Consider the following 24,722-nt stretch of genomic DNA (forward strand, 5'->3'; position numbering starts at 1 on the left):
TTAACTCGACTGCAATAATTCAATGTGCAATACACAGACAAGTATTATTTTTTTAGTTATGTATTCTAGTCTGATGCACATTAACGTACATAATTCTTGACATTTATTTTCTAGTTCTTCTATTTTTCAAAGATGTATAGTATTCTATATTTATATACACACATTTGTTACAGAACAAGGCACCTGTCTTTTTTTTTTTTTACATACTTGTGTATATATTTCTGTTATACTATTTTGATGTGCATATTTTTATATACTGATTTTCTATTTTGTTCATTTCTCTATGTTTATATGTTTTCTATTCTTGAATGGGAGCATCTGTAATGTGAACACTTTCTCCCGGAGATCAATAAAGTATTACTGATTCTGACGTTTGACCCTTTAAAGTCCTCTTACACTCTCAGGTGTGTTTTGCTTCTTGTTACTTCAGTTGGATGCCGGAGCAGAGAGCAGTATGCCATCTGAACAAGTGTGATGTGGAAACATGAAGATTACAGGGAACATAGACTGAGAATGGACTTTTCAGTGAAGTAGGAGCATATTTAAGATTTAATATTTAAAGATTCTGGATTTTTCAGTATGATCAATGAGTGATTGTAAGTTACATGTGAGTTTTTTAGTGAGAAAATCATATTGGACACAAATTATTATTCAAATGATTTTTATAAATCTTAAAATATGTCTGGATCTTTAAATTTGCTTTCTGCTACACAAAAGGGCAACACTTCAAATCTTCGATGGAGGTCAGTCTGTTGACTCTCCAGACTCTGAATGATTAAAGCGACACTCAGTTCAAATGAATTTAGTTTCAGTTTACCCAGGACTGATACTGTAGCATGAGCAGATCCATCAATCATGTTCTCAGGGAGTTCTATGTCGATGTCCTCTGTCAAAGTTTCTCCTGTGTACAGAAACACAACAAACACCTTAACAAGTAGAGCTCAGTACAAAAACAAAGAGGTCGCTTAGATTAAACTGATGGTTAGTGGATCATGAAATGAAACGTCATGAAATGAATAAATGTCATGAACATGTCAGAATGTTGATTCAATATACCTGTAAAAAATTCTGACATGTTACAATATAAATTATCTAGGGCTTTCAAGGTTAACATGTTAATAACATGTTAATGCAAATTCATCTTAACACCACTAATTTTTTTGATGTGCAATTAACACACGTTCTGTTATACTGACCCGACCCACAGTTTGAATCAGAAGCGAGTTTCCCTTTCACCCAAAACTGTAAACAGTCTTGTTTGTTGAGGCAGGTGGCTCAATGCCAACAAACAGAGGTATATAAGGAGGGAGCTGAGTGAGTGCTGATGGAGCTGCAGCTCCACCTGAAACCAGGTAAAAGTCAAAATGAGGCTGACCCACAGCAGAGAGAGAGAGAGAGAAAGTGTGTGAATATGGACAGATGTTTCGACTTGATATTAAAACTTTTTTCATGATCATGAATCATAATATTAATGTGCACTTCTGTGGTGCTTGTTTTTTTTTTTTACTCCAAGTCTGATTTGTGTGCTTTTAAATACTTAATTATTTTATTTTGATTGATCACAACTGCGAGGGAGGAGAGACGAGCTGCAGAGAGGAGGAAGGGAGGAGAGTGTGTGAAGTACCGACCGATATAAAACCTTTATTGATCATGAATCCTAATGTTACTGTACAGTTCTGTGGTTTAAACACTACAGATTAAAATATCTGTCTCTGTAAAGACCAAACTGACAGACGCTCGTCTCCTCCACGAAACGTTTGTCTCTGAGCTGCATTACTGTAAGTCATGATGAAGAGTCCAGACTGTCTGTCCTCTTCATGTCCTCAGTGTGTCTGTGTGCAGTTTACTGTCTGCTGTGGAATAAAACATCCTCACTGATGTAAACTGTCAGTGTGACACTGCTGTAAATTATCCTGCTGCATTTATACAAAAACATGAATGTCTCACAGTGAATGTCTCTATTACATTTTTGACATGTCATCTACTCAACTCTTTCTAATTTAGAACATTTGGTACGCCTCTTTCAAAATGATTGACGGGCCATCACTGCTGTAAACCATACTGACCTTTCGGACAGAGCAGCCAGTTGTAGTTGTTTGTCATCTCAGTTCCTTCAGCCTGAGAAAAAAGAAAATAATGTGAGTTCCAGTTTCCATTTTGCATGAAATGCAAGAAACAATGGATGATCTTGTTTTTATGGTACCAACCTTTACTATCAGAGATTTTGTGACCACATCAACACGACCTCTGTCTGGCACGCTAACAATCTCATTGTCACAGGAAACGTGGGACGGTATGGCCTCAGCAGTCACAGACACATTCATAACACCTACAAATGATCCATTGAACAATGTTCTCAGATTGTGTTGATCTCAAATGTTCCTCCACCTCAGCACCCTTTAACATCTCACACCAGGGTGGATGAAAGTTTGCCTCTCACCTAAGGTTAAGGCATCCATGCTCCAGCTGAGGGTCTTGCGCTCATGGCCACACAGACAGGATGTGTACTGGTCACCAGAGAGGGGGGTGAGCAAGTAATCCAAGGATGGTTTTGGAATCACAGAGACCTGTTAAATAGAGAAAACAATGATTTTAAAACTGTGAACTGTGATACAATACAGCCTGATTTCTGACCTTTCCTGACCTCATGCAAAGGTTTTTGTTACAAATAGAAGCACATCAAATGATCAAGAACTGAAGTAATTCAGAAAATGAGGATAATTCCAAATAATCCCAAGAAGCTTGGTAACTCTGTCATGATTGAGCTGACAGGGTCCACATGAGGCGGGTAAAGTTGACCAGCCTGCCAAATTTTGATTGATAACAGTTATTTACAGTTTCTTTGAACAACGGTTTAGAAGTGCCTTTGAAACACGTTGATTTCACTTTGAAAATGGAGTGAGTGAAGTGAAGTGAAGTTTTTAATGAGAAACAGTATGTAACCCAACCAAGTTCTGTCACACTGGATCCAAAATATATAAAACAAGATCATCAGCTTGTAAGGACATTTTATGAGTCAGTCATCTGTATTTATACCTTCAGTTCTCTTGTCCAATCCTAAAGAAGAAACAGGTTTTTAACAGCTGGGTGGAGGGGTAGGGGACAGAGGACAGCCATGCCTGGTTCCTCTACAGTATATTCAAAGTATTCCCATTTAACAATTTTAGTAGAAAAATAAGTCTGATTTGACAGAGATAAGGTCTTAATCCAATACCCATAGTATGTGTTTTCATTGTGCTGATATTTATGATCTGTTTTTCTTTTAAGTGAATATAAAATATTGCTGTCAAAGCAGCCCACCACAAGCAATCTACCACGGTTTCTTATTTTTTCTGTTTGAATAAAAACAAGGCATTATCAAATTAGATATCCAGTAACTGACCCTTCCTAAGTTCTGCCCCTTTTCATTCTGTGCTCAGCAAACTTGGTACCCGGCGGAACCATGGTCAGATTTCTTCTTTCCTGTTACCTGTACTTAGATCTGCTATGTGCTAGACTCATTTATGTTAAAAAGAAACAAACACATGACAGTCCTCGTGGGAGACTGGGGCTCTAGTCCTGTATGAAACTAAAAGTCAGTGTTGCCTTATTTTATTTAGTTATTCAAAGACTTCAATCATATCACTTCCATTGCATCACTTAACTCAGTAACTCAGGTCACTTGACATACGTAGCATAGTTAACTCATGCTGCACTCTTTTTCGAAACCTAACCAAGTAGTTTTTGTGCCTAAATCTAACCGAACTGCAGCTGTTCTGAACATTCACCACATGTTGAATATCACATGACTCGCATGACATCGGTGCCGTTACTCTCCACCATCATTAGAGCTTTTCACACTGCACTTAGCCCCATGGTAAAAGAACTGTTAGCCTCAGGTTAAGAAAACTGTCACAGTGGAACAATCCAGGCACATTGCAAAGTGGGTTAATCCGAAGTTAGTCTAAAGCAGGGTTAACCTCGAGTTTGTGGGGCCAAAAGATCAAAAGAGCAGTCACAGAACACTCTAAAACGTTCATATCAGTTGCTGTAGCAATGGTCATTTAATCCAAGTCTAGTAGAAGTGCAGTGTGAATCATATAGCCCTGGGGTTAGTTTAACCCTGGATTAACAATATGTGTGTGAAAGGGGGCTAAATTATACCAGAGGTAACTCTTGGCTAGAGCCCTGGGCTCTATCAGTGGGAATTGGCAATCAGCCTGTTCTCTCACACAGACATGAGGATGAGTCATTCATTACCATGATGCAGCTGGACAGGTAGTTGAAGACGGTTGCCTTCAGTTCAAAGTGCTCCCCGCGGATGATGGAGTACGGCAGGCTGAGCTCGAGGAAGAAGGGCTGGAAGACGGTGATCTCTTTACGAGGAGCCAAACCAAAACCCTCAGAGGACAAACAGAAAGCCTCCGTCTCCCAAGTGGTGATGGTGTCTGGGGCGGTGAAGGACACATCTGTCCTTCCAGACTCTCTGAATCAGCAGATAGACAAAAAAACATTCAGTGAGTTGGAAAAACATACTTCTACTGCTGCTTTAATGCACTCATATCTGAACTAAGTTGAGAAACGTAGGTGAGGAGGAGTTCAAGCTCCTTTCAATTCCTCCTGTCTTTTAGTTTCCTCCTCCATTTTATGAAATTCCAATTTATTACTGATGTCTTTTTCTTCTATATCTAAGTGGCACATTTCAACTTTTACCTCCTTAAGATAGAGAATTTCTCCTGGATCTTGCTCTCAGGCAGATGAACTCTTTTGTGGTATACCAGGGTAACAAGGAAAAAACCCTTCTCCAGACAAAGCAAACCATAACTTAACACTAACTTATCACTTGTTTCCTAAAGTGCTTAGATACAGTGATACCAAAATGATTAGCAATAACAATCAAATGCTGTTTTGTGCAACTATGGAATCTATCGAGGCTTGGTTGCCCCACAGCTCTTGAAGATTAAACTCCAGTATTGAGGCAAACATGGTTTGAATTATGGAGGAGTTAAGGGAAGCTTGGCTCCCATCAAAACGACACTGGCTCCCCTGAAAGTCTACTTTTGGAGGAGCTTGAAAAAATGATGTTCCTGAAATAAATTAATTATAGTAAAAATATGTTGTGTCTGAACAAAAATAGGTAGGATTCAAACTGTGCATCAATTTACACATGGGGAGAAAAAAGAAAACACAGTTGGCAAACATAAGGAACTATGCTAAAACAAAAAGGCAGACAGGACAAAAAGCCATCTGCACTTATGTGCACTCTGCATTTCAAAGGCCTACAGCAACAACACCAGTGTGGAAAACTACATAGAGACATGCCACCAAATATATTATGGGCCTCCCTAAAGAAAAACATGAGACATACGCAACACAGTCATTACAAAAATCTGTGAAAAGATTTATATTTATATATATATACATATATATTAGGCTTTATATATATATATATATATATATATATATATATATGAAAAGAAAAAGCCTTGAAAACTCACCCGACTTCCACCAGGTCCCATATCCAGGTTTCGGGGAAGAAAGTGCGGACTGTTTCTATCGGTGGAAGATTAGGAGCAGCTCCCCCAAAACCACCTTCACCTGCGCTTCCTCTGGACATTGTAGGAACACTGTCATACAAACGCACACCTGAAAAGAAACCAGAAAATATTTAATCAGAAGCAGAGGCCAGCAGTGACACAGTCAGCTGTTTAAATGTTTAAATGCAAATATAGATAGATTCAGAAAAAAGGTCACCATAGTGGTCATGGCCTTGGTGATATTCTCTTCCTCTGTACTTGAGACATGTGGGCACTCGGATAAACAAGTTTGTTGCCATCTTCAGACCCACATTCTAGATAATCCAACGACAAACCGACATCATTTAAAGTTAATTAAATGTATAACAAGAAAATACATTACTGGCTTCTTTACATTGTGTCTTATTTCTTGTGCAGTACCTGGAAAACTGTATGAGCATCATCTCTGTCGTCATCTGGGTATGGCAAAATGTATCTTCTAGGTCTCACATGCAGGCATTCTACAGGATCTTGAACTTCATATGGAATGTAGGATACTTTTGTGACAGGCAACAAGTCAAATATCTGAAAAGAAAGATATAGTTCAAGGCTACAAACAGCCAAATATCTGTTGTCCTAAGAGGATCTGACGATAAGGGCCACTCCTTAAATGTGAATGTGAAGTATAGATGTCAAAGCAGACTCTTTATGGAGATATTAGAAAGAGATGCATCACCTCCAGTCATGTTTTAAAGAATATGCTCTACAAGAAGTGATAAATTGTATCCAATATGTTTTTTTGCTAAATAATTTAAACTTCCTTGTTAAAATGGTTTACATATATGATGGTGTGTCAGAAAAGTAACAGGACTTAGTGTGCTGTGTGAGCTATGAGTGGGGTAGGGATTAGTGGGTTGTGTCAGTGTGTGAGGTAATATCGGGGAGTATATAACTGCAATCTCAGCTCTCTGCAGCCATTGTATGTTTTTTCACATGCTTTTTTCAACAGCTCCTTAATTTTAGGCTATCTAGCAATGGGCACAGAGCAACGAACCAACCTAAAGTTTCTGGTCCGGCTGGGGAAAACTTTGTCAGAAGCACTTGGAATACTGCAGCAAGTGTACAGAGATGAGACGATGTCACGCTCATGGGTTTTCAAGTGGCACAAGAGGTTCAAAGAGGGACGCAAGGACGTGGAAGACGCCCCCAGGAGCAGAAGGCCTTCAATGAGCAGGAGTGAGGCCAGCGTTGAGCACGTGAAGCAGGTGGTGTGTTGCGATCATCAGCTGACTGTTTGACTGATTGGAAGTGAGCTGGGCATGAACCACGACAGCGTCTGGAAGATTATCACCAAAGATTTGGGCACGTAGAAGATCTGCGCAAAGATGGTGACGAAGCTGCTGCACGGTGCCCAGAAGGAGCAGCGCATGCAGATGTGTCAGGACATCGTCATGTGTCTCGTAATCTTCTAGCTTCTGACAGTTTTCCACAGCCAAAACTTCAGGTTGGGTCATTGCTCTGTACCCATCACTTGACAGCCTGAAATTAAGGAGCTGTAAACTAATGCATGTGAGAAAACATACTGGCTGCAGAGAGCTGAAATTGCAGTTATATACTCTTCAATATTACGTCACATGCTGACGCAACACGCTAATCCACTCCGCTGCCACTCACACAGCACACTAAGTCCTGTTACTTTTCTGACACACCTCGTAGCTCTACACTTTGCATATTCATGAAACCTTGAATACTAAAAGAAGGCAAATAGTCCCCACCCTTTTTACACCCCCCACAAACCCCAACCTACACCCCCACCCGTAAGTTGCTGCACCTCACTCTTTTTCTAGCTAATTACAGTAATTAGGTACATCCAGCTTCTCCTGTGGACTAAGCTTTGCTGCTAATGATATGTATAGCACCAAACCCTCGATTAACGGGATTGGTTCCTTCGGTTTACAATGTCATATACCCAGCCTGACTGAATCTGTTTTGTTTTTTGTTTTTTTTTGAGACTGCCCTTGGTCACTGCAGTTTCGAAGCAAGAAATTCTCAGACATGGCAGTTACTGTTTATTTTGCTCCTGACATGCTTTAGGGGCAGTGGTGGCCTAAGGGGATTAAACCAGTAACCTTCCAGTCACAAGCTCGCTTCTCTAACCTTGACTGGCAGGATAAATCTGGGTGGGGAAAGTGAAAGGCAGCACATGCCCCTCCCTCATTATCACCACTGAGGTGCCCAGTGGCCTGCAGATAAGACTGTGGTTATACTGGGCAGCTTCCAGGTGTGAATGTGATCAGGACATTCCTGCAAAAGAGAGCATCACTCTCAGTGTACCTATGCTGAATGAATGGTAAACATGTTAAAAAGGTTAAAAATTTCACATTGAATATGCAAATAGGGCATCATCTAATTAAGTAAACATTAACGGAGCCTTTCACAGTCCCGCCCATTTTTTCTCTGTGTTCAAACAGTTAAGCAAGCTTAGTGTCAGACAATGCGAGTGATTTTGAAATCGGGAATGCACCGACCAGTTTCAAATCAGAGGTGTGGCAGTATTTTGGCTTCCCCGTGTTCAAAAATGAAAAAGGTGAATATAGCACAGACAAGACAAAAATGGTGCTCAAATATTGCAAGAGGGTGACGCCCTACGCCAATATCACAACCAGCATGATGCAGGATGTGACCAGGTAGCATAATAAGAAGCTTAAGTCAACACAGCTTGAGCGAAAAAAACTGTTAAAAGGCCAATCCATGCTAACAAGCACATTTGCAGGCCCACTCGCCCAAACCAGTGCAAGAGCCCAGGAGATTACGAGGTACATCTGTTTTCATGGCAAAAGATATGAAGCTGTTTTCCATAGTTGAAAATGATTTCATCCCATCATGCCCGCACTTCAGCCAGACTGTGATACCAAAGCAAAAGTGGTTCAGGCACTCAGAAAGGCAGACAGTGTGTCAATAGATGGCTGGACCTCCAGAGCAAACCCAAGTTATATCACCCAGCCCATATGATCACCGCCGAGTGGGAAATGGAGAAATTTGTTCTTCAAACTCTTTGAGATGCACAGTGGGGTCAACCTTGCTGAAGCACTAAAAGAGGCTGTGACCGAATGGGAGCTGGAAAAAGCTAAAACATGGAATTGCTGTCATTACGGACAATGCCAAGAATATGGACATTGCGGTGAGGGAGGCCGGGCTGGCACCCCATATCAAGTGTTTTGCTCACATGTCAAACTTGGCCACCCAAAGCAGGTTTGCGTGTACCCTGCATCACCAGTCTGCTGGGTCGGGTGAGGCAAGTTGTAGCCTTCTTCCACTGAAGCCCCACAGCCATCGCTGTGTTCGCATCCAAACAGAAGGCGCTACTCAACAAGGACGTAAACAAGCACAAACTCATCATGGACATCGCAACAGGCTGGAACAGCAGTCTGGATATGATTGAACGCTATCTTGAACAGCAACCAGCCGTGGCAGCAGCTCTCCTTAGTGCAGACGTCCAACGAAATGCCCGTGAAATCGACAACTCAGACGTCTGTGATGCTAAGAACACTGTGAGCCTTCTTAACCCTCTGTTAGCTAACAATGTGCTGAGGGATGAAAAAACCCCAACTGTGTCCCTCATTGTGCCCTTGATGCACACGATTGAGCAGAGCACGGCACCCAATGAAGAAGACTCCCCCTGTGAGCATCATGAAGAGAACTATCCTCACCAACCTGTCAGACAGATACACTGGGGAATACAACTACCTGCTGGAGTGCACTGCAGTAGACCCCAGATTCTGAACCTGCCTCATCTAGAGGAAGACCAGCGCCAGGATGTCTTCCACAGGCTGAAGGAAAGAGCTGTGCAGCTGCACAACCAGGTATTTATTTTCTTTTTCTAATAATAAAATTAATAATGTTTAATGTATATAGAGAGGGATTTTCTCTGAACAAGCATGTATGAATTACGCTTACGCTACGAATGTCTACCAGATGTAGTTTTTTGGAAGTGTGATAAGATGAGACCTCTGTCTCTATTTTACCAATTTACTTAGTTATTTCAATCGCTGCTATTTACAGACCAATTTTCCTGTGGGGGAAACATATGACGGAGAAAGCTGTCCGCTCAAGTGGTGGAAGGAGAATGCTAAGATGTACCCACTGCTTTCCCCTCTAGCAAAAGCATGCCTCACCATACCAGCCACCTCTGTCCCTAGTGAAAGGGTTTCTTCAACTTCAGGGGACACTGTGAGAGAGAGATGTCAGCTTCTGTCTGAAAATGTTGACATGGTGATCTTCTTTAAAAAAAAACATGAAACTTCCAAACTAGGAACACATGGAAGCCTTAGTTTGTTTATTTGAAGAAATTTGTATTATTCATTTAGTTATTTTGACGAGGGATTTGTTTTTTAAATATTAATTTTATATTTATTTTTTGTTATTTTAGATAAAATATAATTTCAGTTGCACTTTAAAGAAGAGGACACATGCATTGTTGTGCATTTCAGAGAAATAAAAAGGAATTCTCTCAAATTTGCTAAAGATACGAGAAAATACATTTAGTAGTTTTTATGTATTGAAATATATATATATGTTCTTTCATTCATTGTTTGTTTTGCAGCTACCTCAGAAGTTTTTTTTTGTTCAAGAAATAATTAAAGGAATCTTTTTCAGTCATGATTTGTCTGCAAGCTCATTCTGTTAAAAAAAATAAAAATCGTGAGAAAATCGTATTGTGAACCCAGTATTGGAAATTGCATCAAATCGTGAGTTGAGTGTATTGTTACATCCCTATTTATAACTGAGTGAAAATAATAAAAAATCAGTACAGATGATAAAAATGTACAACTGACAGAATACGTGAATGACTGACGATGTTAATGGTGTAAATGACCATAGCTGTAAATGATGTATGTGTCTGTGGTTGATTTGAACAGTTACCTTTTCTGTAGTCAGAGTCTTCCCTGGCTCCTTGATGAGGACGCTCTGGTCGACAGCGCTCACACCACACAGAGAGTCAGGATGGGCCGTCATCTGCAGGATGGTCTCCTCTCCTGGAACAGCTGAGGACGGAGAAAACTCCAGGGACACCTGACACACAATAAGAACACACATCACACCATCCACACAAGAGTTGTATAAGATGAGAACATATGATCTTGTCAACATGATGCAAATGTTTAGTATTTGATTCCAAAAACACCATTATCTTGGTTTTGTGAAGTGCCAAGCAGGGAAGTAGTCATATAGTTGTGAGCCTCAGCACTTTGTCATGGTGGCAGGAATGGCCACATGGTACTGAACTGTGATTGGCATTACAACAAGGGTATGCTTTACCCACAATATGAATTCACTTGAGTTAGCAAGTACAATTTCTGAGGACTGCACAGGGATCACACCACCCTATCTGTGTAATAATTAAAGGGACAGTTCAGATTCTTTGAAGTAGGGTTGTTTGAGGCACTTGTCCAGTCAGTGTATTACCTACAGTAGATGGCGGCCAACATGACCTCAGCTGGGAGAAGCTGCAGGAGTACTGGCAAGGACACTAAGCCATGCACTGCTGTGGACAGGGTCAGCAGCAAAATGTGTTTTAGCTAACAAAAAAAGCCAGTCGGGAAAAAATAAAACAAACCCCCCAAAAAAACAAAGAAAATGAAAATTCATTCATCATCCACTCATCCTCATGGTGACTGAAGGTTGAGTTTAGTTAGAAGATAAAAACAATAAATTCCTCCATACTGCTCGTTTGGTGTAATCCCAGTCTCTTAAAGCCTCAACATGTTGTTCACTTGTGCATGTGCACACCATCACACCCAGTTCAGATGGCGTGCACTCAGGATCTACAGTGAAGATTTAGGCTAAAAACATGGTGTAAATGATGACTTTCAAGTCAACTTGGCATGTTGGGGCTTTAGGACACTTGGATTACAGCAGACGAGCAGTAGGTTGTAGTAGTTGTATGTCATATCATTCACATAAATTATTTGGGATATTATTCAGTGCTGTTTTCCTGTAAAACTGTGTTTTTTGGACTAAAAACTAAAGCCTACCTTTAATCAGTATAAGGGTGAGCAGATAATGACTGTATTTTCATTTCTGGATGACCTATCCCTTAAGTTTACGCTATATTTTGAATATTTTTAGCCCTTTACCTTGATATCAGACAGCCTTCTGCAACATTAGCCAAATATCATTCTCTCCAAAGCCACCAGAACCTCACCTTAACCTGACAGAACACTGGAGCTGCTGGTCTACTGTGGCCTCAGTCTGTTTGTCTTATTGAGTGACTTTGCTGTTTTAAAGGGTTAGTATGGATTCACTAAAGTCATGCAATAACACCAACTACACTAACAGACTGAGGCAGCAGTAAACCAGCAGCTCCTGTGTTCTGTGAGGAAAAATGACTGACTTCTCCCCTGGAATCTGGTTACGAGAGAGAAATGTTTGACTCATATGATGACAGCTTCTCATGGGAACAGATTGTCCACCAGCAAGGTAAAGTGGTGGAAACATATATATTTGTTTTATTTAGTTAAATTCCATTTTGCTGCTGACCCTGTCCACAGCAGTACATTACTTAGCTTCCATGCTGCTTCTCCAAACTGGAGGCGTGTCGACCACCATCTACTGTAGGTGATACACTGACTACGAACAAGTACCTCATACAGCCGTACTTCAAATACTCCAAATTATCTCTTCACTACTAAGAAATTCAATTACAAGTAAGCGATTCATCTGCCAACTATAATGGTGTTCATGATTGATCGTATCATTGATAAAGGGCTAATAATGACCTTTTGTAACACACCTAATACACACAGCCGTTACCACACGTCTTCCTCTCACACTGACCTTGTGACCGAAGCATTTCTCAACAGCAAAGTCAGCACTGTGGGCGATCACAGTCTCACTGGGGAGGGCGGCGTAAACCACAACCTGAACCATTGGTGCCATGTCTGGAGACACGTTGAACTTAAAGGACACCTCGCCCTCATTCACTGAAACAACAGACCAGCAGTAATCATTCACATCACCTCCATGGATCAATAAAGATGCAAAAATCCTTCACAGTAACTTAAGACGTCATTCTCTGCTCACCTGATTTATCTTGGACTTCAATCTCTCTAAGTCCTTGCATGAGGATGACTCCTCTGGATAAAACCTGAGAATTTGAGAGAAAATGAGACAAAGAATGCAAAAGCAAAATACACAGACAGTCTCAACATACAACTTATGAATATTGTAAATTCAAATTAAACTCTTTGACACTGGAATAATAAAATCAATTTCAGTCCACTAGATGGTAGAGAGTTTTTTTTCTATGATTCAGTGTCATTGGTTTTTATTACAGTCATGTATAAGTAGACACTGATCACCTCAGCTTGTTGCTGCATTGCAGTATCACGGCCATTTTTCCCATGTCAAGACTGACGTGTGAACAAATAAATGTAAATTGAGGTTTTTCTGGATAAAAAGCACTAAAACTTTTGTTTTTCGACGGATCTCTCAGTGAGTGGTCTTATATTCATTGATGAGCTACACGGAGTTGTTTAAAAGAAGAAGTACAACTTTTCTTTCTCCATGTTGATCATGAATCTTTCAATAGGACACCACTCACTGAGACTAGCTGAGAAATTAACACTATAGTGTTTTTTACACAGAAGAAAACAGCTCTCCCATTTACATGAATTTGTTCACATTGACATACGATCCAAAGGCAGTGTCCATGTATGGTTTTATGACAGTGTTGGTCAGACTGTGCTTCACATTTTTTATTTTACTTTTATTTTTATATTTATATTTATAATTAGCCACAAGAAAATGTCATTTATGAATTAAAAAATTAGATCATTGTTAACATTTGTTTACAAACTGGTACTTGGCCTCCTGTCAAGTTACAAATGCAGAAAAAGCAAGTTGAGTTTCACTGCTCTTGTCTCACCAGGTAAGTGAGATCAAGTGTGATCTTTTAAGACAGTTGTCAATAATCTGACATTAAGGTCGTCTTCCCTCCGTCCATGTCTCTGGAGGACATCTGGTGACAAGCTTAGAAATAGTTCACCCATCACTCACCAGATACATGACCTCCACAGAGCCCTGGGCTTCTCCAACAACAGTGTAATGGATGGTGATCTCTTCTTCTTGGTCACAGGGAAATGGGGTCTCCATCTTCTTCACCTCCAGGGAGCTGACGGTTTTAGTATCTTGAGATGGAGGCTGGGCTTCAGACAGTGTGTGTTCTCCGTTCTCATAGTACGGAGTTCTATAACCATAGTACTCCAGTGTTGGTTTGATGCTAACCTAGATTGCAGAAAAGAACCACCATAAACAAGCGAGGTGGCTGAAGCAGAATAAATCTTTGGAAAGTGACTGAACAGTAAACAGTTCTAATATGGCCTCCTGCTGCTACGGCGGGACCACAGGACAGTTGGAGCAGACTTCAGCTTTTGGGCTGCGATCTCATGTGACTGACAAATGTTGGATTACAGTTGGAGTGTCACCTCGTACTTACGTGGAGTTTGATGTCGTTATGACGGTTAGCCATGTTGAATGAGAAAGTGGCGATACCATCACTGTTCGTTGTGAGGTTCTCGAGCCGACGTGCATTCCACGTCTGACCCTCGAACACGTACACCGGCGTGTCAGGAATGGGCGTATCATTGTAAAAAACTGCTTTGACCTGTTGTAAACACAAAGTTGTATCACTGAGAATCCACATGACTTGAGTTGCTCTGTGTAAAGAATGACAGTGAAGAAGTGAAGAGCACATGACTTACTTTTCCCTCCACATTTGAGCCTTCTTCATAAATCTTGGGCACGTCAATGAAGGACACCTTTCCAACAACATATGAAATCGACATTCTCTTCCCTTGTGAGCGTGTAGTACCTACACAAGAAACCTCCATGTTACAACCATATTATTTAAATTCACAATATTGTTTTTTTAAATACATGTAACATGTTATACAACTTACCTGTCCCCTCCTCTTCCACGCTGGCCTTCAGGTCCAGTGTATCTCGCAGAATCTTTTTGTCAAGTTTTGTGAAAGTGCACATCTTGAAGGTAAAGGTGGCACAGCCTGTCTTGTCCATCTATAAAGTATAACAGAAAAAAAAAACTTAAATTAAATTAAAAAGTGAAATGAATTTTAAAATGTCATTCAAACTTTGAACTATTGTTTACAATGTGTTTTATAATATATAGTGTCATATTTGTAACTGTATGTTTAATCTTTGTGTAAGTGTTTTGAACTGAGCTGCGCAATGATGCAAAAATGAATTTCACTGACAATAAAATCACATTATATATTACATCACATCGCATTGAATTACAAAGGTGCCTCATGAAAACAGTCGGGTTCAAACAGTGTTTAGCGTCTATGGGAGCTGCCTGATGGAGAGAACCTTCACTAGATCTAAGTAGAAAGTAGCAGGGTTGTTTCGATACTGATTCTACTTTGAAAACCATCAGAAACATCCTAAAGTTCTGGATTGAGTATTATTGTGTATGTGAGTCTGTGCACTGATCTGATATCACACAGTTAATTAGCCTTGAAGAGGGACGCTGCTGCTCCCCAGTGGCGTCCTGTACACCTTTTTGTTTCTTTTTTTGAGTTAAAATCAGGATCAGTATTGGGAAGTTTCTTCAGTATTTGAAAATGGGTGGTAATAAAGTGTCAGTCATTTTATCTGCCAACAGCGTGCTGTTTCGTTTTGTTTTTTGTTATTGTTTGTTTTGTTTTCTTGAGTCAGGCATCAATATCAGTATCTGGAGGTTAAATGGTATTAAAATTTATCTTGAATGGTTGTCAAAACAAAAGCATGACAAAGAATTTCCCCCAACATGATTAAACAGACAAACCAATGTTTCATTATTATTTATGGAAGACAGTATGAGACAGTTGTATGAGACTGTTTCTATGGTAACTGTACCTGCTTCGTCTCTGTGTGGCACGGTGCAACTATCTCGGGGATTCCCTCTGGATGATCAGGTATGGCTATAATACTACTAGCAAAATAGCGTCCAAGAGGTCGGCACAGTTCAACTTTGACACTGCCTGGCACAGGCTGCCCATATGTGTACCTTAACAGATGAACACAGAAAACTGTGTTGTTGACAAGGGGTCACCAAACTGGACTCATTTAGATGATTTCAGAGTGTCTTTTACTTACTTTGCACAGATTTCAGCTTCAATGTCTTCCTGTTCAATGTTTACTTCATCGGGTGTGTTTATTTTTACGTCGAATTTAGGCAAAACTGAGGACAAAACATGATTGTTAAGATTCTTGCTTCATTACAAAAGGAGTGAAATGGAAGATTAAAAAAATCAGCCATGACTTACCATATTTCTCCACCTTGAAGTTGTGATATTTTTTCCTGTCACCAATCGACACAATAACTTTGTAGTTTCCTTCGCGGGCCTCAGAGTTCAAGGAGTAAGAAAGCTGCAGTATTTTACCATCAGATGTTTGGTTCAGCCACTGTCCAATCCTGTTGTTATAAGCATCCTGTGAAATAAAATAAATGGGAGGAAGAGGAAGTTATGACATAAACGGGAATTTAATGTGAGAGATGTTCAAGCCACACAGAAACACAGTGCACCGTGATGACCGTTGTTTGTGTTTTTCTTCCTGGCAAACTTGGATAGAGTAAAATTGCATCTGTTGACTCTCAATGTGAAAAACATCATGTTGAGTTATTTGAAGCTACTCTCAAACAGATCTGGACCAGTGTAGTTGCACACTAATATTAGTGACCAGTTGCAGATATATTGTTATCACTGTAGACTGTCCATCCAACACATTACAGCACTACATCATTTCATTTTGTGCATGTATTCCTGCATAACATAGGATCATATGAATGGACATGAAATATCAATGACACATCTGAAATATGATGTGAAATAGGAAAAACATTTGATATAGATTTAGAAATGGATCTAATGTCTTTGACTTAAGGTCTCCCAAATAGAAATTACTACTGTAGTCAGCAAGTTATATAATGTTCCTACATTTTCTGTGAGAAAAAATATATAATTATAGGAGACTAGTGATAAGGACCCTTCTGTTAACAGTTGGCGTAAAGTTAGATTTGAGTTGGTCCCTTTGGAGTATTTTACATGCAAAGCAAATCAGTTCTACCAAGTCTGGCAGCCCTAAAAAGTACAAATGTGTGAATGTTGTCTTACCTCAAGTTCGATGATATTGTACTGAAAGAGAGAAAGATTTGTTAGAGGACATGTTGGTTTATGTCATCACACAGTGACCAAATGAATCTGGGTTAGACATTTTTCTTTAACAAATCAATGACATCACTGTGAGCAGATATTTGCAATATTTGCAAAAGACAAAAAGTCTTGTCCACAGATTATCTGTCATTCTGATTAATACTTTTTTCAATGCAAATTCTTTGAGTATGTTTCATATAAATTAAAAATGAATTTAGTACTTAGAATACAAGAGATTACCCATTACATCAGCAAAAATGTTGAAACACAGCACAGGCAGGTTTACCTAAAGAGGCCCTGAGATTTAAATTAGACACAGTCCAAACACTCACCTGTCCAGTGGCAGGTCTCAGCTTGGTGTCCAGTGTGACAACTCTGAAATGCACTGAGAGAATGAGAAGAAAGTTCATGAAGCTTTTACAACTCATCTACAGCAGTGTTAAATGGTCAACTCAGAAATGACATCATTATGATCAAAATTACAGAACGACACATAATTAACTATTGGCTTTTACATAACTAACTCTGCTATCTGTCTTTAATAACAGAACAATACTCAGTCAATCAAAGATAATGTGAACCCGTCTTCAGCTATACTGTATGCCATTCATCTTTGTCTTCTTCCATTTATTCTAGTTTACTGTCACAGGGCGTGTGAGTCCAGTTCCAGCATGCAGCGGGTTGAAATCAGGGAGATTATAAACTGGTTTTCTGAGTGAGGGGCAGAAAACAGAGAGTGTAGAGAGGGTTTGGCATTGAAATGAAAGTTCTGCCTTTTCTCAAACACAATGGGAGTAAATGGCTCTTGGCTTATGGTGCTCAAAGCACCAAAAAATACATTTGAAAATTGTCTGTTAAAATGGTTTCTTACCAAAAATCATGAACCGATGCTCAAGATACTCCACAAACCTTTTTGTGAGCAGTTTCATGTAGTTACTACATTCTTTCTATTAGACAGTTCCTACGTGAAACTATTATGGTGCTTTGAGCACCACAAACCACATGCCATTATACTGGAAAGAAGGCAGACCTCTTTGGCCAATATCACCAAATCTCTGCAACTCACACCAAAAACATCTATGGACGGATAAATATGGATGGATAAATTGCACTACAGGCCAGGCAAAATATATATTTAGATCTGGGCTGAACTGTCCCTTTAACAATGATCTGTGCCAATTCTAAGGCTTTTTTTTTTTGGCTAGAATATGACACATCTAAGGACATGATGTCCTGCGGTGTATGTTGCCCCTTTCCTCAACATGGCCTGGGCTTGATGGTTGATGGGACCATTGCTCAAAAATATTATAACATTATAAATATTATAAATAACATCTACTTCTGATGCTGTTTCTTGCCATAAGCTGCACAATTCGCAAAAGTAATCTCTGGAAAATGTTCAAGATCCTCAGAAGTTCCCTTCTCTGATCTGATAAAAGTTGGTGAGATGATCTCAGTGTGTTTTAACCATTTTCAGACTGTTTAAACTGTATATGGCACCATGTTGTGTACAACATCATAGATAATCAGTTCAGGGTTACCTGTTTGTCCAGGAAGGTAGATTGGTTTATCAGTTTGGACGAATGTCATTGGTTGATAGACTTGGATCAAGACTTTCCTGACTTCTTTTGAGTGAAAAGTGTCACCTTGTACCTCCACCTCCATTTTCTGCACCTCATCATTCACCACAACAGGAGCCTGTGACAGAAAGATAATTTAACCAAGAGAGGCATCAACTCTTACTGAAAATACTCAAAGAGCGTCTCACTTGAAAAGCCTGAAACATCCTGGATTAACATTTGATGATTTACAACATTTATATTTTGTGTTACAAATCTGTGTATATGTGTCTTACATTATATAGTATGAAACCTCATTCTGTTTATCATTTTAATTAACTCATTTTCAAAGACTGTTGTGGAAATGAGCAAAGAATAAAAGCAGATCTTGAGAGTTTACCTTGAAGTGAACACATTCATGAAACTCTGTATTGGATGTCTTCTCGAGGACGGTTCTATTCTCCCCTTGGGAAATCAAGTTGACAATCATGGTCAGAGTCTCGTTGGGCTGCACGAGACTCGCGCAGAATCTGGTATCAGCTCCAGCTTCTAGAACTGCAGGGATGGCCACCATGTAGTGCCTACAGACAATAAAACACATGCAGCAGACTCGTAGAAACAAGTAAAAAGTTCATGTAAACCTCCACATACATGCTATCATTATTGTGTTAGACAGTAAACTTACGGTCCTGCCACTGCTTGACCCACAAACATCCAACTCAAGAGGACACATAGTGTCCATGTCCACATCTGAAGCCCAAGCTGACCCATGACTGACTGCAATGAGCCTCGGAGTTAGCATCTGTTAAATAGCATTTGATACAGAGATCCACTCCCACTTCTTTTACCCCGCCCCCCCCCACCCCTCGTACTCATCATGCAACTGCTCTATTTGATTTACAGGGAAGTCAATCATTTACACATTTCACACTGTTTAATTTAGTGTAAAGCTATTTTTTGGAAACCATTAAAAATGAAATGGAATTTATTTCAATAAAAATTATTTTTAAGTCAGTTGTAATGTACATTCTCAACTTTGTTTCAGATATGGACACTTTACAGGATGGAAAATACCAAATATTCCGAATGTTTGTCCCTTGGAATAATTCAACACAGCCTATTTTTTATGCTTCTATTTATTTATGTGACAGAACGACACAAGATGAATGTATTAAAAATATATTAGAAATGTAGGCCATTATAGAAATTTGCATGATGTCAACAAAGAATAACCATGACATACATACACACACATCAAGAGTGTTTAACTCAATGCATACATAAAATAAAATGCAGATTCTTTCATTCATTCATTTTCTATAACCGCTTATTCCCGAAGGGTTGCGGGGGGTGGAGCCTATCCCAGCTAACACTGGGCGAGAGGCGGGGTTCACCATGGACAAGCCGCAAGTTCACATCACAGGGCTGACACACAGAGACAGACAACCACTCACACTCACATTCACACCTACGACCAATTTAGAGTCACCAATTAACCTGCATGCATGTCTTTGGACTGTGGGAGGAAGCTGGAGAACCCGGAGAGAACCCACGCAGACACGAGGAGAACATGCAAACTCCACACAGAAAGGTCCTGACCCAGTCAGCTGGGGGATTCAAACTCAGGACCTTCTTGCTGTGAGGCAGCAGTGCTGACCACTGCACCACCGTGCTGCCCATATGCAGATTCTTATTATTTTAAATAATATGCAGTCTATAGAAAATTGTTGAATCAAAGGTCTATATGGTGGCCAAATCATTTTTATCTGTTTGCCAAGAGCACCTGACACATTTTTTCACTCTAAAATTGTTCATTGGAAGGAAAAACTTTGTGTAAATAAGCAATGATTGCTAAAAGTCTAATAATTAAATAAATGCAGACTATAAATGAATGAATGAATCTGAAAACTTTTCATGTGAGAACCACTGTTGTACAATACTGAATCTAGGGCTGTCAAAGTTAACACGTTAATAACATGTTAACGCAAATTCCTTTTAACGCCACTATTTTTTTTTGATGCGCAATTAACACACGTTCTGTTATACTGACCCGACCCACAGTTTGAATCAGAAGCGAGTTTCCCTTTCACCCAAAACTGTAAACAGTCTTGTTTGTTGAGGCAGGTGGCTCAATGCCAACAAACAGAGGTATATAAGGAGGGAGCTGAGTGAGTGCTGATGGAGCTGCAGCTCCACCTGAAACCAGGTAAAAGTCAAAATGAGGCTGACCCACAGCAGAGAGAGAGAGAGAGAGAGAAAGTGTGTGAATATGGACAGATGTTTCGACTTGATATTAAAACTTTTTTCATGATCATGAATCATAATATTAATGTGCACTTCTGTGGTGCTTGTTTTTTTTTTACTCCAAGTCTGATTTGTGTGCTTTTAAATACTTAATTATTTTATGTTGATTGATCACAACTGCGAGGGAGGAGAGACGAGCTGCAGAGAGGAGGAAGGGAGGAGAGTGTGTGAAGTACCGACCGATATAAAACCTTTATTGATCATGAATCCTGATGTTACTGTACAGTTCTGTGGTTTAAACACTACAGATTAAAATATCTGTCTCTGTAAAGACCAAACTGACAGACGCTCGTCTCCATGAAACGTTTGTCTCTGAGCTGCATTACTGTAAGTCATGATGAAGAGTCCAGACTGTCTGTCCTCTTCATGTCCTCAGTGTGTCTGTGTGCAGTTTACTGTCTGCTGTGGAATAAAACATCCTCACTGATGTAAACTGTCAGTGTGACACTGCTGTAAATTATCCTGCTGCATTTATACAAAAACATGAATATCATGAACCATGTCATCGTTATACTGACTGAGCTGAATAAAGGTAAGGATTTGTCTCCTCAGAGCGCAATATTTTATTAAAGAAATAAACTATTATTAACAATAACAATACTAAATAAATAAACACTGAAATAAATACTGCTGGTTCTGTGGTGTTTGAATTTTAAATCTGAAGCCTGCAGTGTTAAATTTAGCAGATCAATATGGTCATCTGAGCCTGATGGACTTGTGTTTGTCATGTTATTATTTGAGCATATTTTTTTAAGACAAATGCAGTGCTTTTGAGGGTTCATGGACAATATTTGTCATTGTTTTTGGTTAATGTATTTGATTTAATAAAGTTACATTTGAATTACACTTTAAACACGTGAAAATATATCCCTTTAAGGTACAGTTTGAGCAAATAAGAAATGTGTGATTAATATGTGCTTCATCGCAATTAAATATTTTAATTGATTGACAGTACTAATTGAATAACTCCAATATATTTGCAACAGGCAGTTGGACACACAATAACAGGAGTTGTAACATCCCTGTGACACAACATCAACAGCTATAAGTATAAATTATTCCAGAGCAATTTAATGATGTGGTGAATGTATTCATATTGTTGTTCTTTACCAAAATCATACATTATCATTATCATACTAGGATATTAAACATCTTTAAACACTTTGCTGACTTGACATGATGACTGTTACAGGCTATTGGGTTGTAGCAAATTACTTCCCAAAATCAGCTGTAGGCTGACGCATCAGTGAGAGTGAACTGGGTCCTGCAGCACTGCCCTTTACCCAGCGTGGGATGTTTGACTTTGTCATGTAAACAACTCCAAACCAGACCACTACGGCCAAAGTAGACAGTAAGTAAACCATTGTGGACTGATAATGTCCTCAAACACTGTTCCTGTGTTACAACATATCAAGAAATGTGCTTATTGTGTAAAACTGTGCAACAATAAAACTGTGCAGATGTAACTCCAAATTATCTGTATTTAACTAAGGCTGTAAATTACAGGTCTTGAATGGAACCACTTTCTATCTTACTTTTATGTGAATAATGTACCTTTACATTGATTCTTCATGTTTTTAAAGTAAAAAAGGTGCATGTCATGAATCAAAGCAGCTCAAGCTGCACAGATATTGAAGTGACAGTAACACTTAACAGCAATCAGCACAACACAAAAAGACACAACTGGGTACAAACCTTTGTTGTACTATATTGTCAATCGTTACGTGTATAAAGCAGCCTCCAGTTATGGGAGCTACAGTTGTGATCATTTCTCATAATGTTTTATTATAACAAAATTTTTCCTTTTACTTCAGGTGATGTTTATCTTGATTTTTTTGGTGAGCTTTGGAGATTTCGGCTGTAGGAATGTTTGCCTTCTATTATGGAACTAAACTGCATTTCGCTTGTGGTGCTCAAAGTCCCCAAAAAATGTATTTGAAAAAACTCAACAGCAATGTTAGCTTTCAGAAATCATGGCCTAGTTGCTCAAAATAATCCACACACCTCGTTGTGAGCAGTTTCATTTAGGAACTACTTTCTCTATTAAGTAGAATCTACCGGAACTACTTTCTTTCTAACAGAAATACACTTCAAAAACTCAACAATATTGTACTTATCTATCTGTGCAGCACAGGCTTTGCATGTCCTAAGTTGGTGACATTCAGTTTCTCTTCTGAGGAACTCATTAAGTATCTTGTATGGTATTGTATCTATTTCCAGAAATCATGACCTGGTTGCTAAAAATAATCCAGTCCTTGTTGTGAGCAGTTTAATGTAAAAAGAAAGTAGTTCCTACATGAAACTGTTCTCAAGGTCTGAATTATCTTGAGTGACTGTGTCATGACTTCTGGAAATAAAACACACCAGTTTTGAATATTTCAGATGCATTATTTGGGATTCTGAGTGCTAGTGCCATTACATTCAGAAATCTATATGACTGATATCTCTAAAACTTTGCAACTCACACCAAAACTATCTAAATGGAGAAACAGCACTTTAGGGAAAAAATATATATATTTTTGATTTTGGGGTGAACTGTTCCTTAAAGTTTCTTGTATTATTGTAGGCATGTAAGTAATTATAGCTCTTAAATAAGTGGCAGATATTGTTTCTTCAGTAGTATTAATTAGTCATTAGATTTTTTTTTATTTAAAAAATGACTCCTTGCAAAGCAAAATAATGGCTCTTGTGCCCTGGAATTATTGCAATGCAGCTCTACGAGAAAGAAGAAACAGTAAAGAAACAGTCTTTTAAAACTCTCCAGTTTTGACATTGAGATATCAGATGGACTCATGTTTTATTGCCCACACACTGTTTACAGAGCTGTTGCTTTGTTTACATACACAAGAACATTTTGCATGTTTAAACAGTCAGTTTGATGTTTAATTAAACACGATTAGAGTCCAAGTGTTGTTAAATTATAGTAGACTCACTGAGGACCAGAGGTCTGAGTGGTGACCACACTTCACTCCTCAAGATGAAAAGGAAACAAGAAAATGTGAAGAAACCATTCTTAGGACTTTTTAATGTTCTATTGTCCTTTTCCTCTTGCAGTGTTTACTAGTTGTTGGGTTATTTTTACAAGTACAATCACTGTACATCAGTTCAATAAATAATAATATCTGTCAATATTAAACAAAGGAAACAGTATTTATATATGGATATAATATAAAGGATTTTGCATTTTGTTTAAAGGGGCTGCACAAATTCCATATGATCAGATGTTATTACGTATCGTTACCTGTAACACAAGGGTGGATGTATTCTGCCTCAGCTTGGTCACCTGAGATGAAAAACAAAAATCAGAGGTGAGAGAAATTAACCAGTCCAGCTCCCCAACAACCACACAGTTTCTTTACAACCAAGACACATGGATGTGTCAGGAAAGATTCAATCAACTTTGAGTGTTGACAATTTGCTGTGATCTGATATTTAAAAGGATAGTTCACACCAAAATCAAAAATACATATTTTTCTTGTGGACTGTTGTGCCATTTATCTAAATTTTTTGGTATGAGTTTGGAGATATCAGCCGTAGAGATGTCTAACTTCTCTCTAATACAATGGGTGTACTGCCATGAGGCTTGTGGTGCTCAACTTACCAAAAAAATACATTTGAAAAATTCAACACCAGTGTCTTATTCCAAAAATCATGACCCAGTTAATAAAAAATCCAAGCACTTTATTATGAGTTTCTTTCGATAGATTCTACTGCAGAAACAAAGTAGTTTCTACATGAAACTGCTCACAATGAGATCTGGATTATCTCGATAGAAGTGGGTCATGATTTCTGCAAAGAGACACCGTTGGTGAGTTTTTCAAATGTACTTTTTTGTGCTTTAAGCTCCACAGAACTTGTGCCATCTAGTTCCATTATACTGGAAAGAAGGCGACATCTCTACAGACAAAATCTCCAAAACTCTGCAACTCACAATCAAACAATAGACAGTAGATGCACTAAAAACATTAAATAGCATTTTTTGATTTTGGGATGAACTGTCCCTTTAACATTACTTTTTTCTTAAGCTAAGTGACAATGTTTTCATCACTAATGGTACATGAATGCACCTTGTGGTGTTACAGTGGAGGAAATAATTATTTGATCCCTCACTGATTTTGTAAGTTTGCCCACCGACAAAGAAATGAATG

The 24,722-nt window shown here is 39.0% G+C and overlaps 1 protein-coding gene across 2 annotated transcripts in view; it reads right to left on the reverse strand.

Moving 5' to 3' along the window:
• LOC146329265 (alpha-2-macroglobulin-like) overlaps positions 1 to 19,111 on the reverse strand; it is a 28,241-nt gene extending 9,130 nt beyond the window's left edge. The window contains exons 1-23 of one of the 2 annotated variants that reach the window (XM_084718200.1): positions 18,956 to 19,111; positions 18,671 to 18,851; positions 18,253 to 18,409; positions 17,044 to 17,096; positions 16,673 to 16,693; positions 15,824 to 15,989; positions 15,654 to 15,738; positions 15,414 to 15,564; positions 14,456 to 14,573; positions 14,258 to 14,367; positions 13,993 to 14,160; positions 13,554 to 13,781; positions 12,579 to 12,642; positions 12,333 to 12,478; positions 10,419 to 10,568; positions 5,937 to 6,080; positions 5,734 to 5,830; positions 5,478 to 5,625; positions 4,240 to 4,465; positions 2,441 to 2,567; positions 2,208 to 2,329; positions 2,067 to 2,118; positions 818 to 901 (exon numbers count right to left, since the gene is read on the reverse strand). In XM_084718200.1, the coding sequence (XP_084574326.1) occupies positions 818 to 901; positions 2,067 to 2,118; positions 2,208 to 2,329; positions 2,441 to 2,567; positions 4,240 to 4,465; positions 5,478 to 5,625; positions 5,734 to 5,830; positions 5,937 to 6,080; positions 10,419 to 10,568; positions 12,333 to 12,478; positions 12,579 to 12,642; positions 13,554 to 13,781; positions 13,993 to 14,160; positions 14,258 to 14,367; positions 14,456 to 14,573; positions 15,414 to 15,564; positions 15,654 to 15,738; positions 15,824 to 15,989; positions 16,673 to 16,693; positions 17,044 to 17,096; positions 18,253 to 18,409; positions 18,671 to 18,851; positions 18,956 to 19,041 (2,884 nt within the window). In that variant the 5' untranslated portion in view covers positions 19,042 to 19,111. Of the gene's footprint in view, positions 1 to 817; positions 902 to 2,066; positions 2,119 to 2,207; positions 2,330 to 2,440; positions 2,568 to 4,239; positions 4,466 to 5,477; positions 5,626 to 5,703; positions 5,831 to 5,936; positions 6,081 to 10,418; positions 10,569 to 12,332; positions 12,479 to 12,578; positions 12,643 to 13,553; positions 13,782 to 13,992; positions 14,161 to 14,257; positions 14,368 to 14,455; positions 14,574 to 15,413; positions 15,565 to 15,653; positions 15,739 to 15,823; positions 15,990 to 16,672; positions 16,694 to 17,043; positions 17,097 to 18,252; positions 18,410 to 18,670; positions 18,852 to 18,955 lie in introns of both variants that reach the window. The other variant, XM_084718201.1, reaches the window with a different exon arrangement.
• Positions 19,112 to 24,722: the final 5,611 nt, after the last annotated feature.

The sequence above is a fragment of the Lutjanus erythropterus genome, chromosome 4 (genome assembly GCF_056507025.1).
Source record: "Lutjanus erythropterus isolate fLutEry1 chromosome 4, fLutEry1.hap2, whole genome shotgun sequence".
NCBI classification, from domain to species: domain Eukaryota; kingdom Metazoa; phylum Chordata; class Actinopteri; order Lutjaniformes; family Lutjanidae; genus Lutjanus; species Lutjanus erythropterus.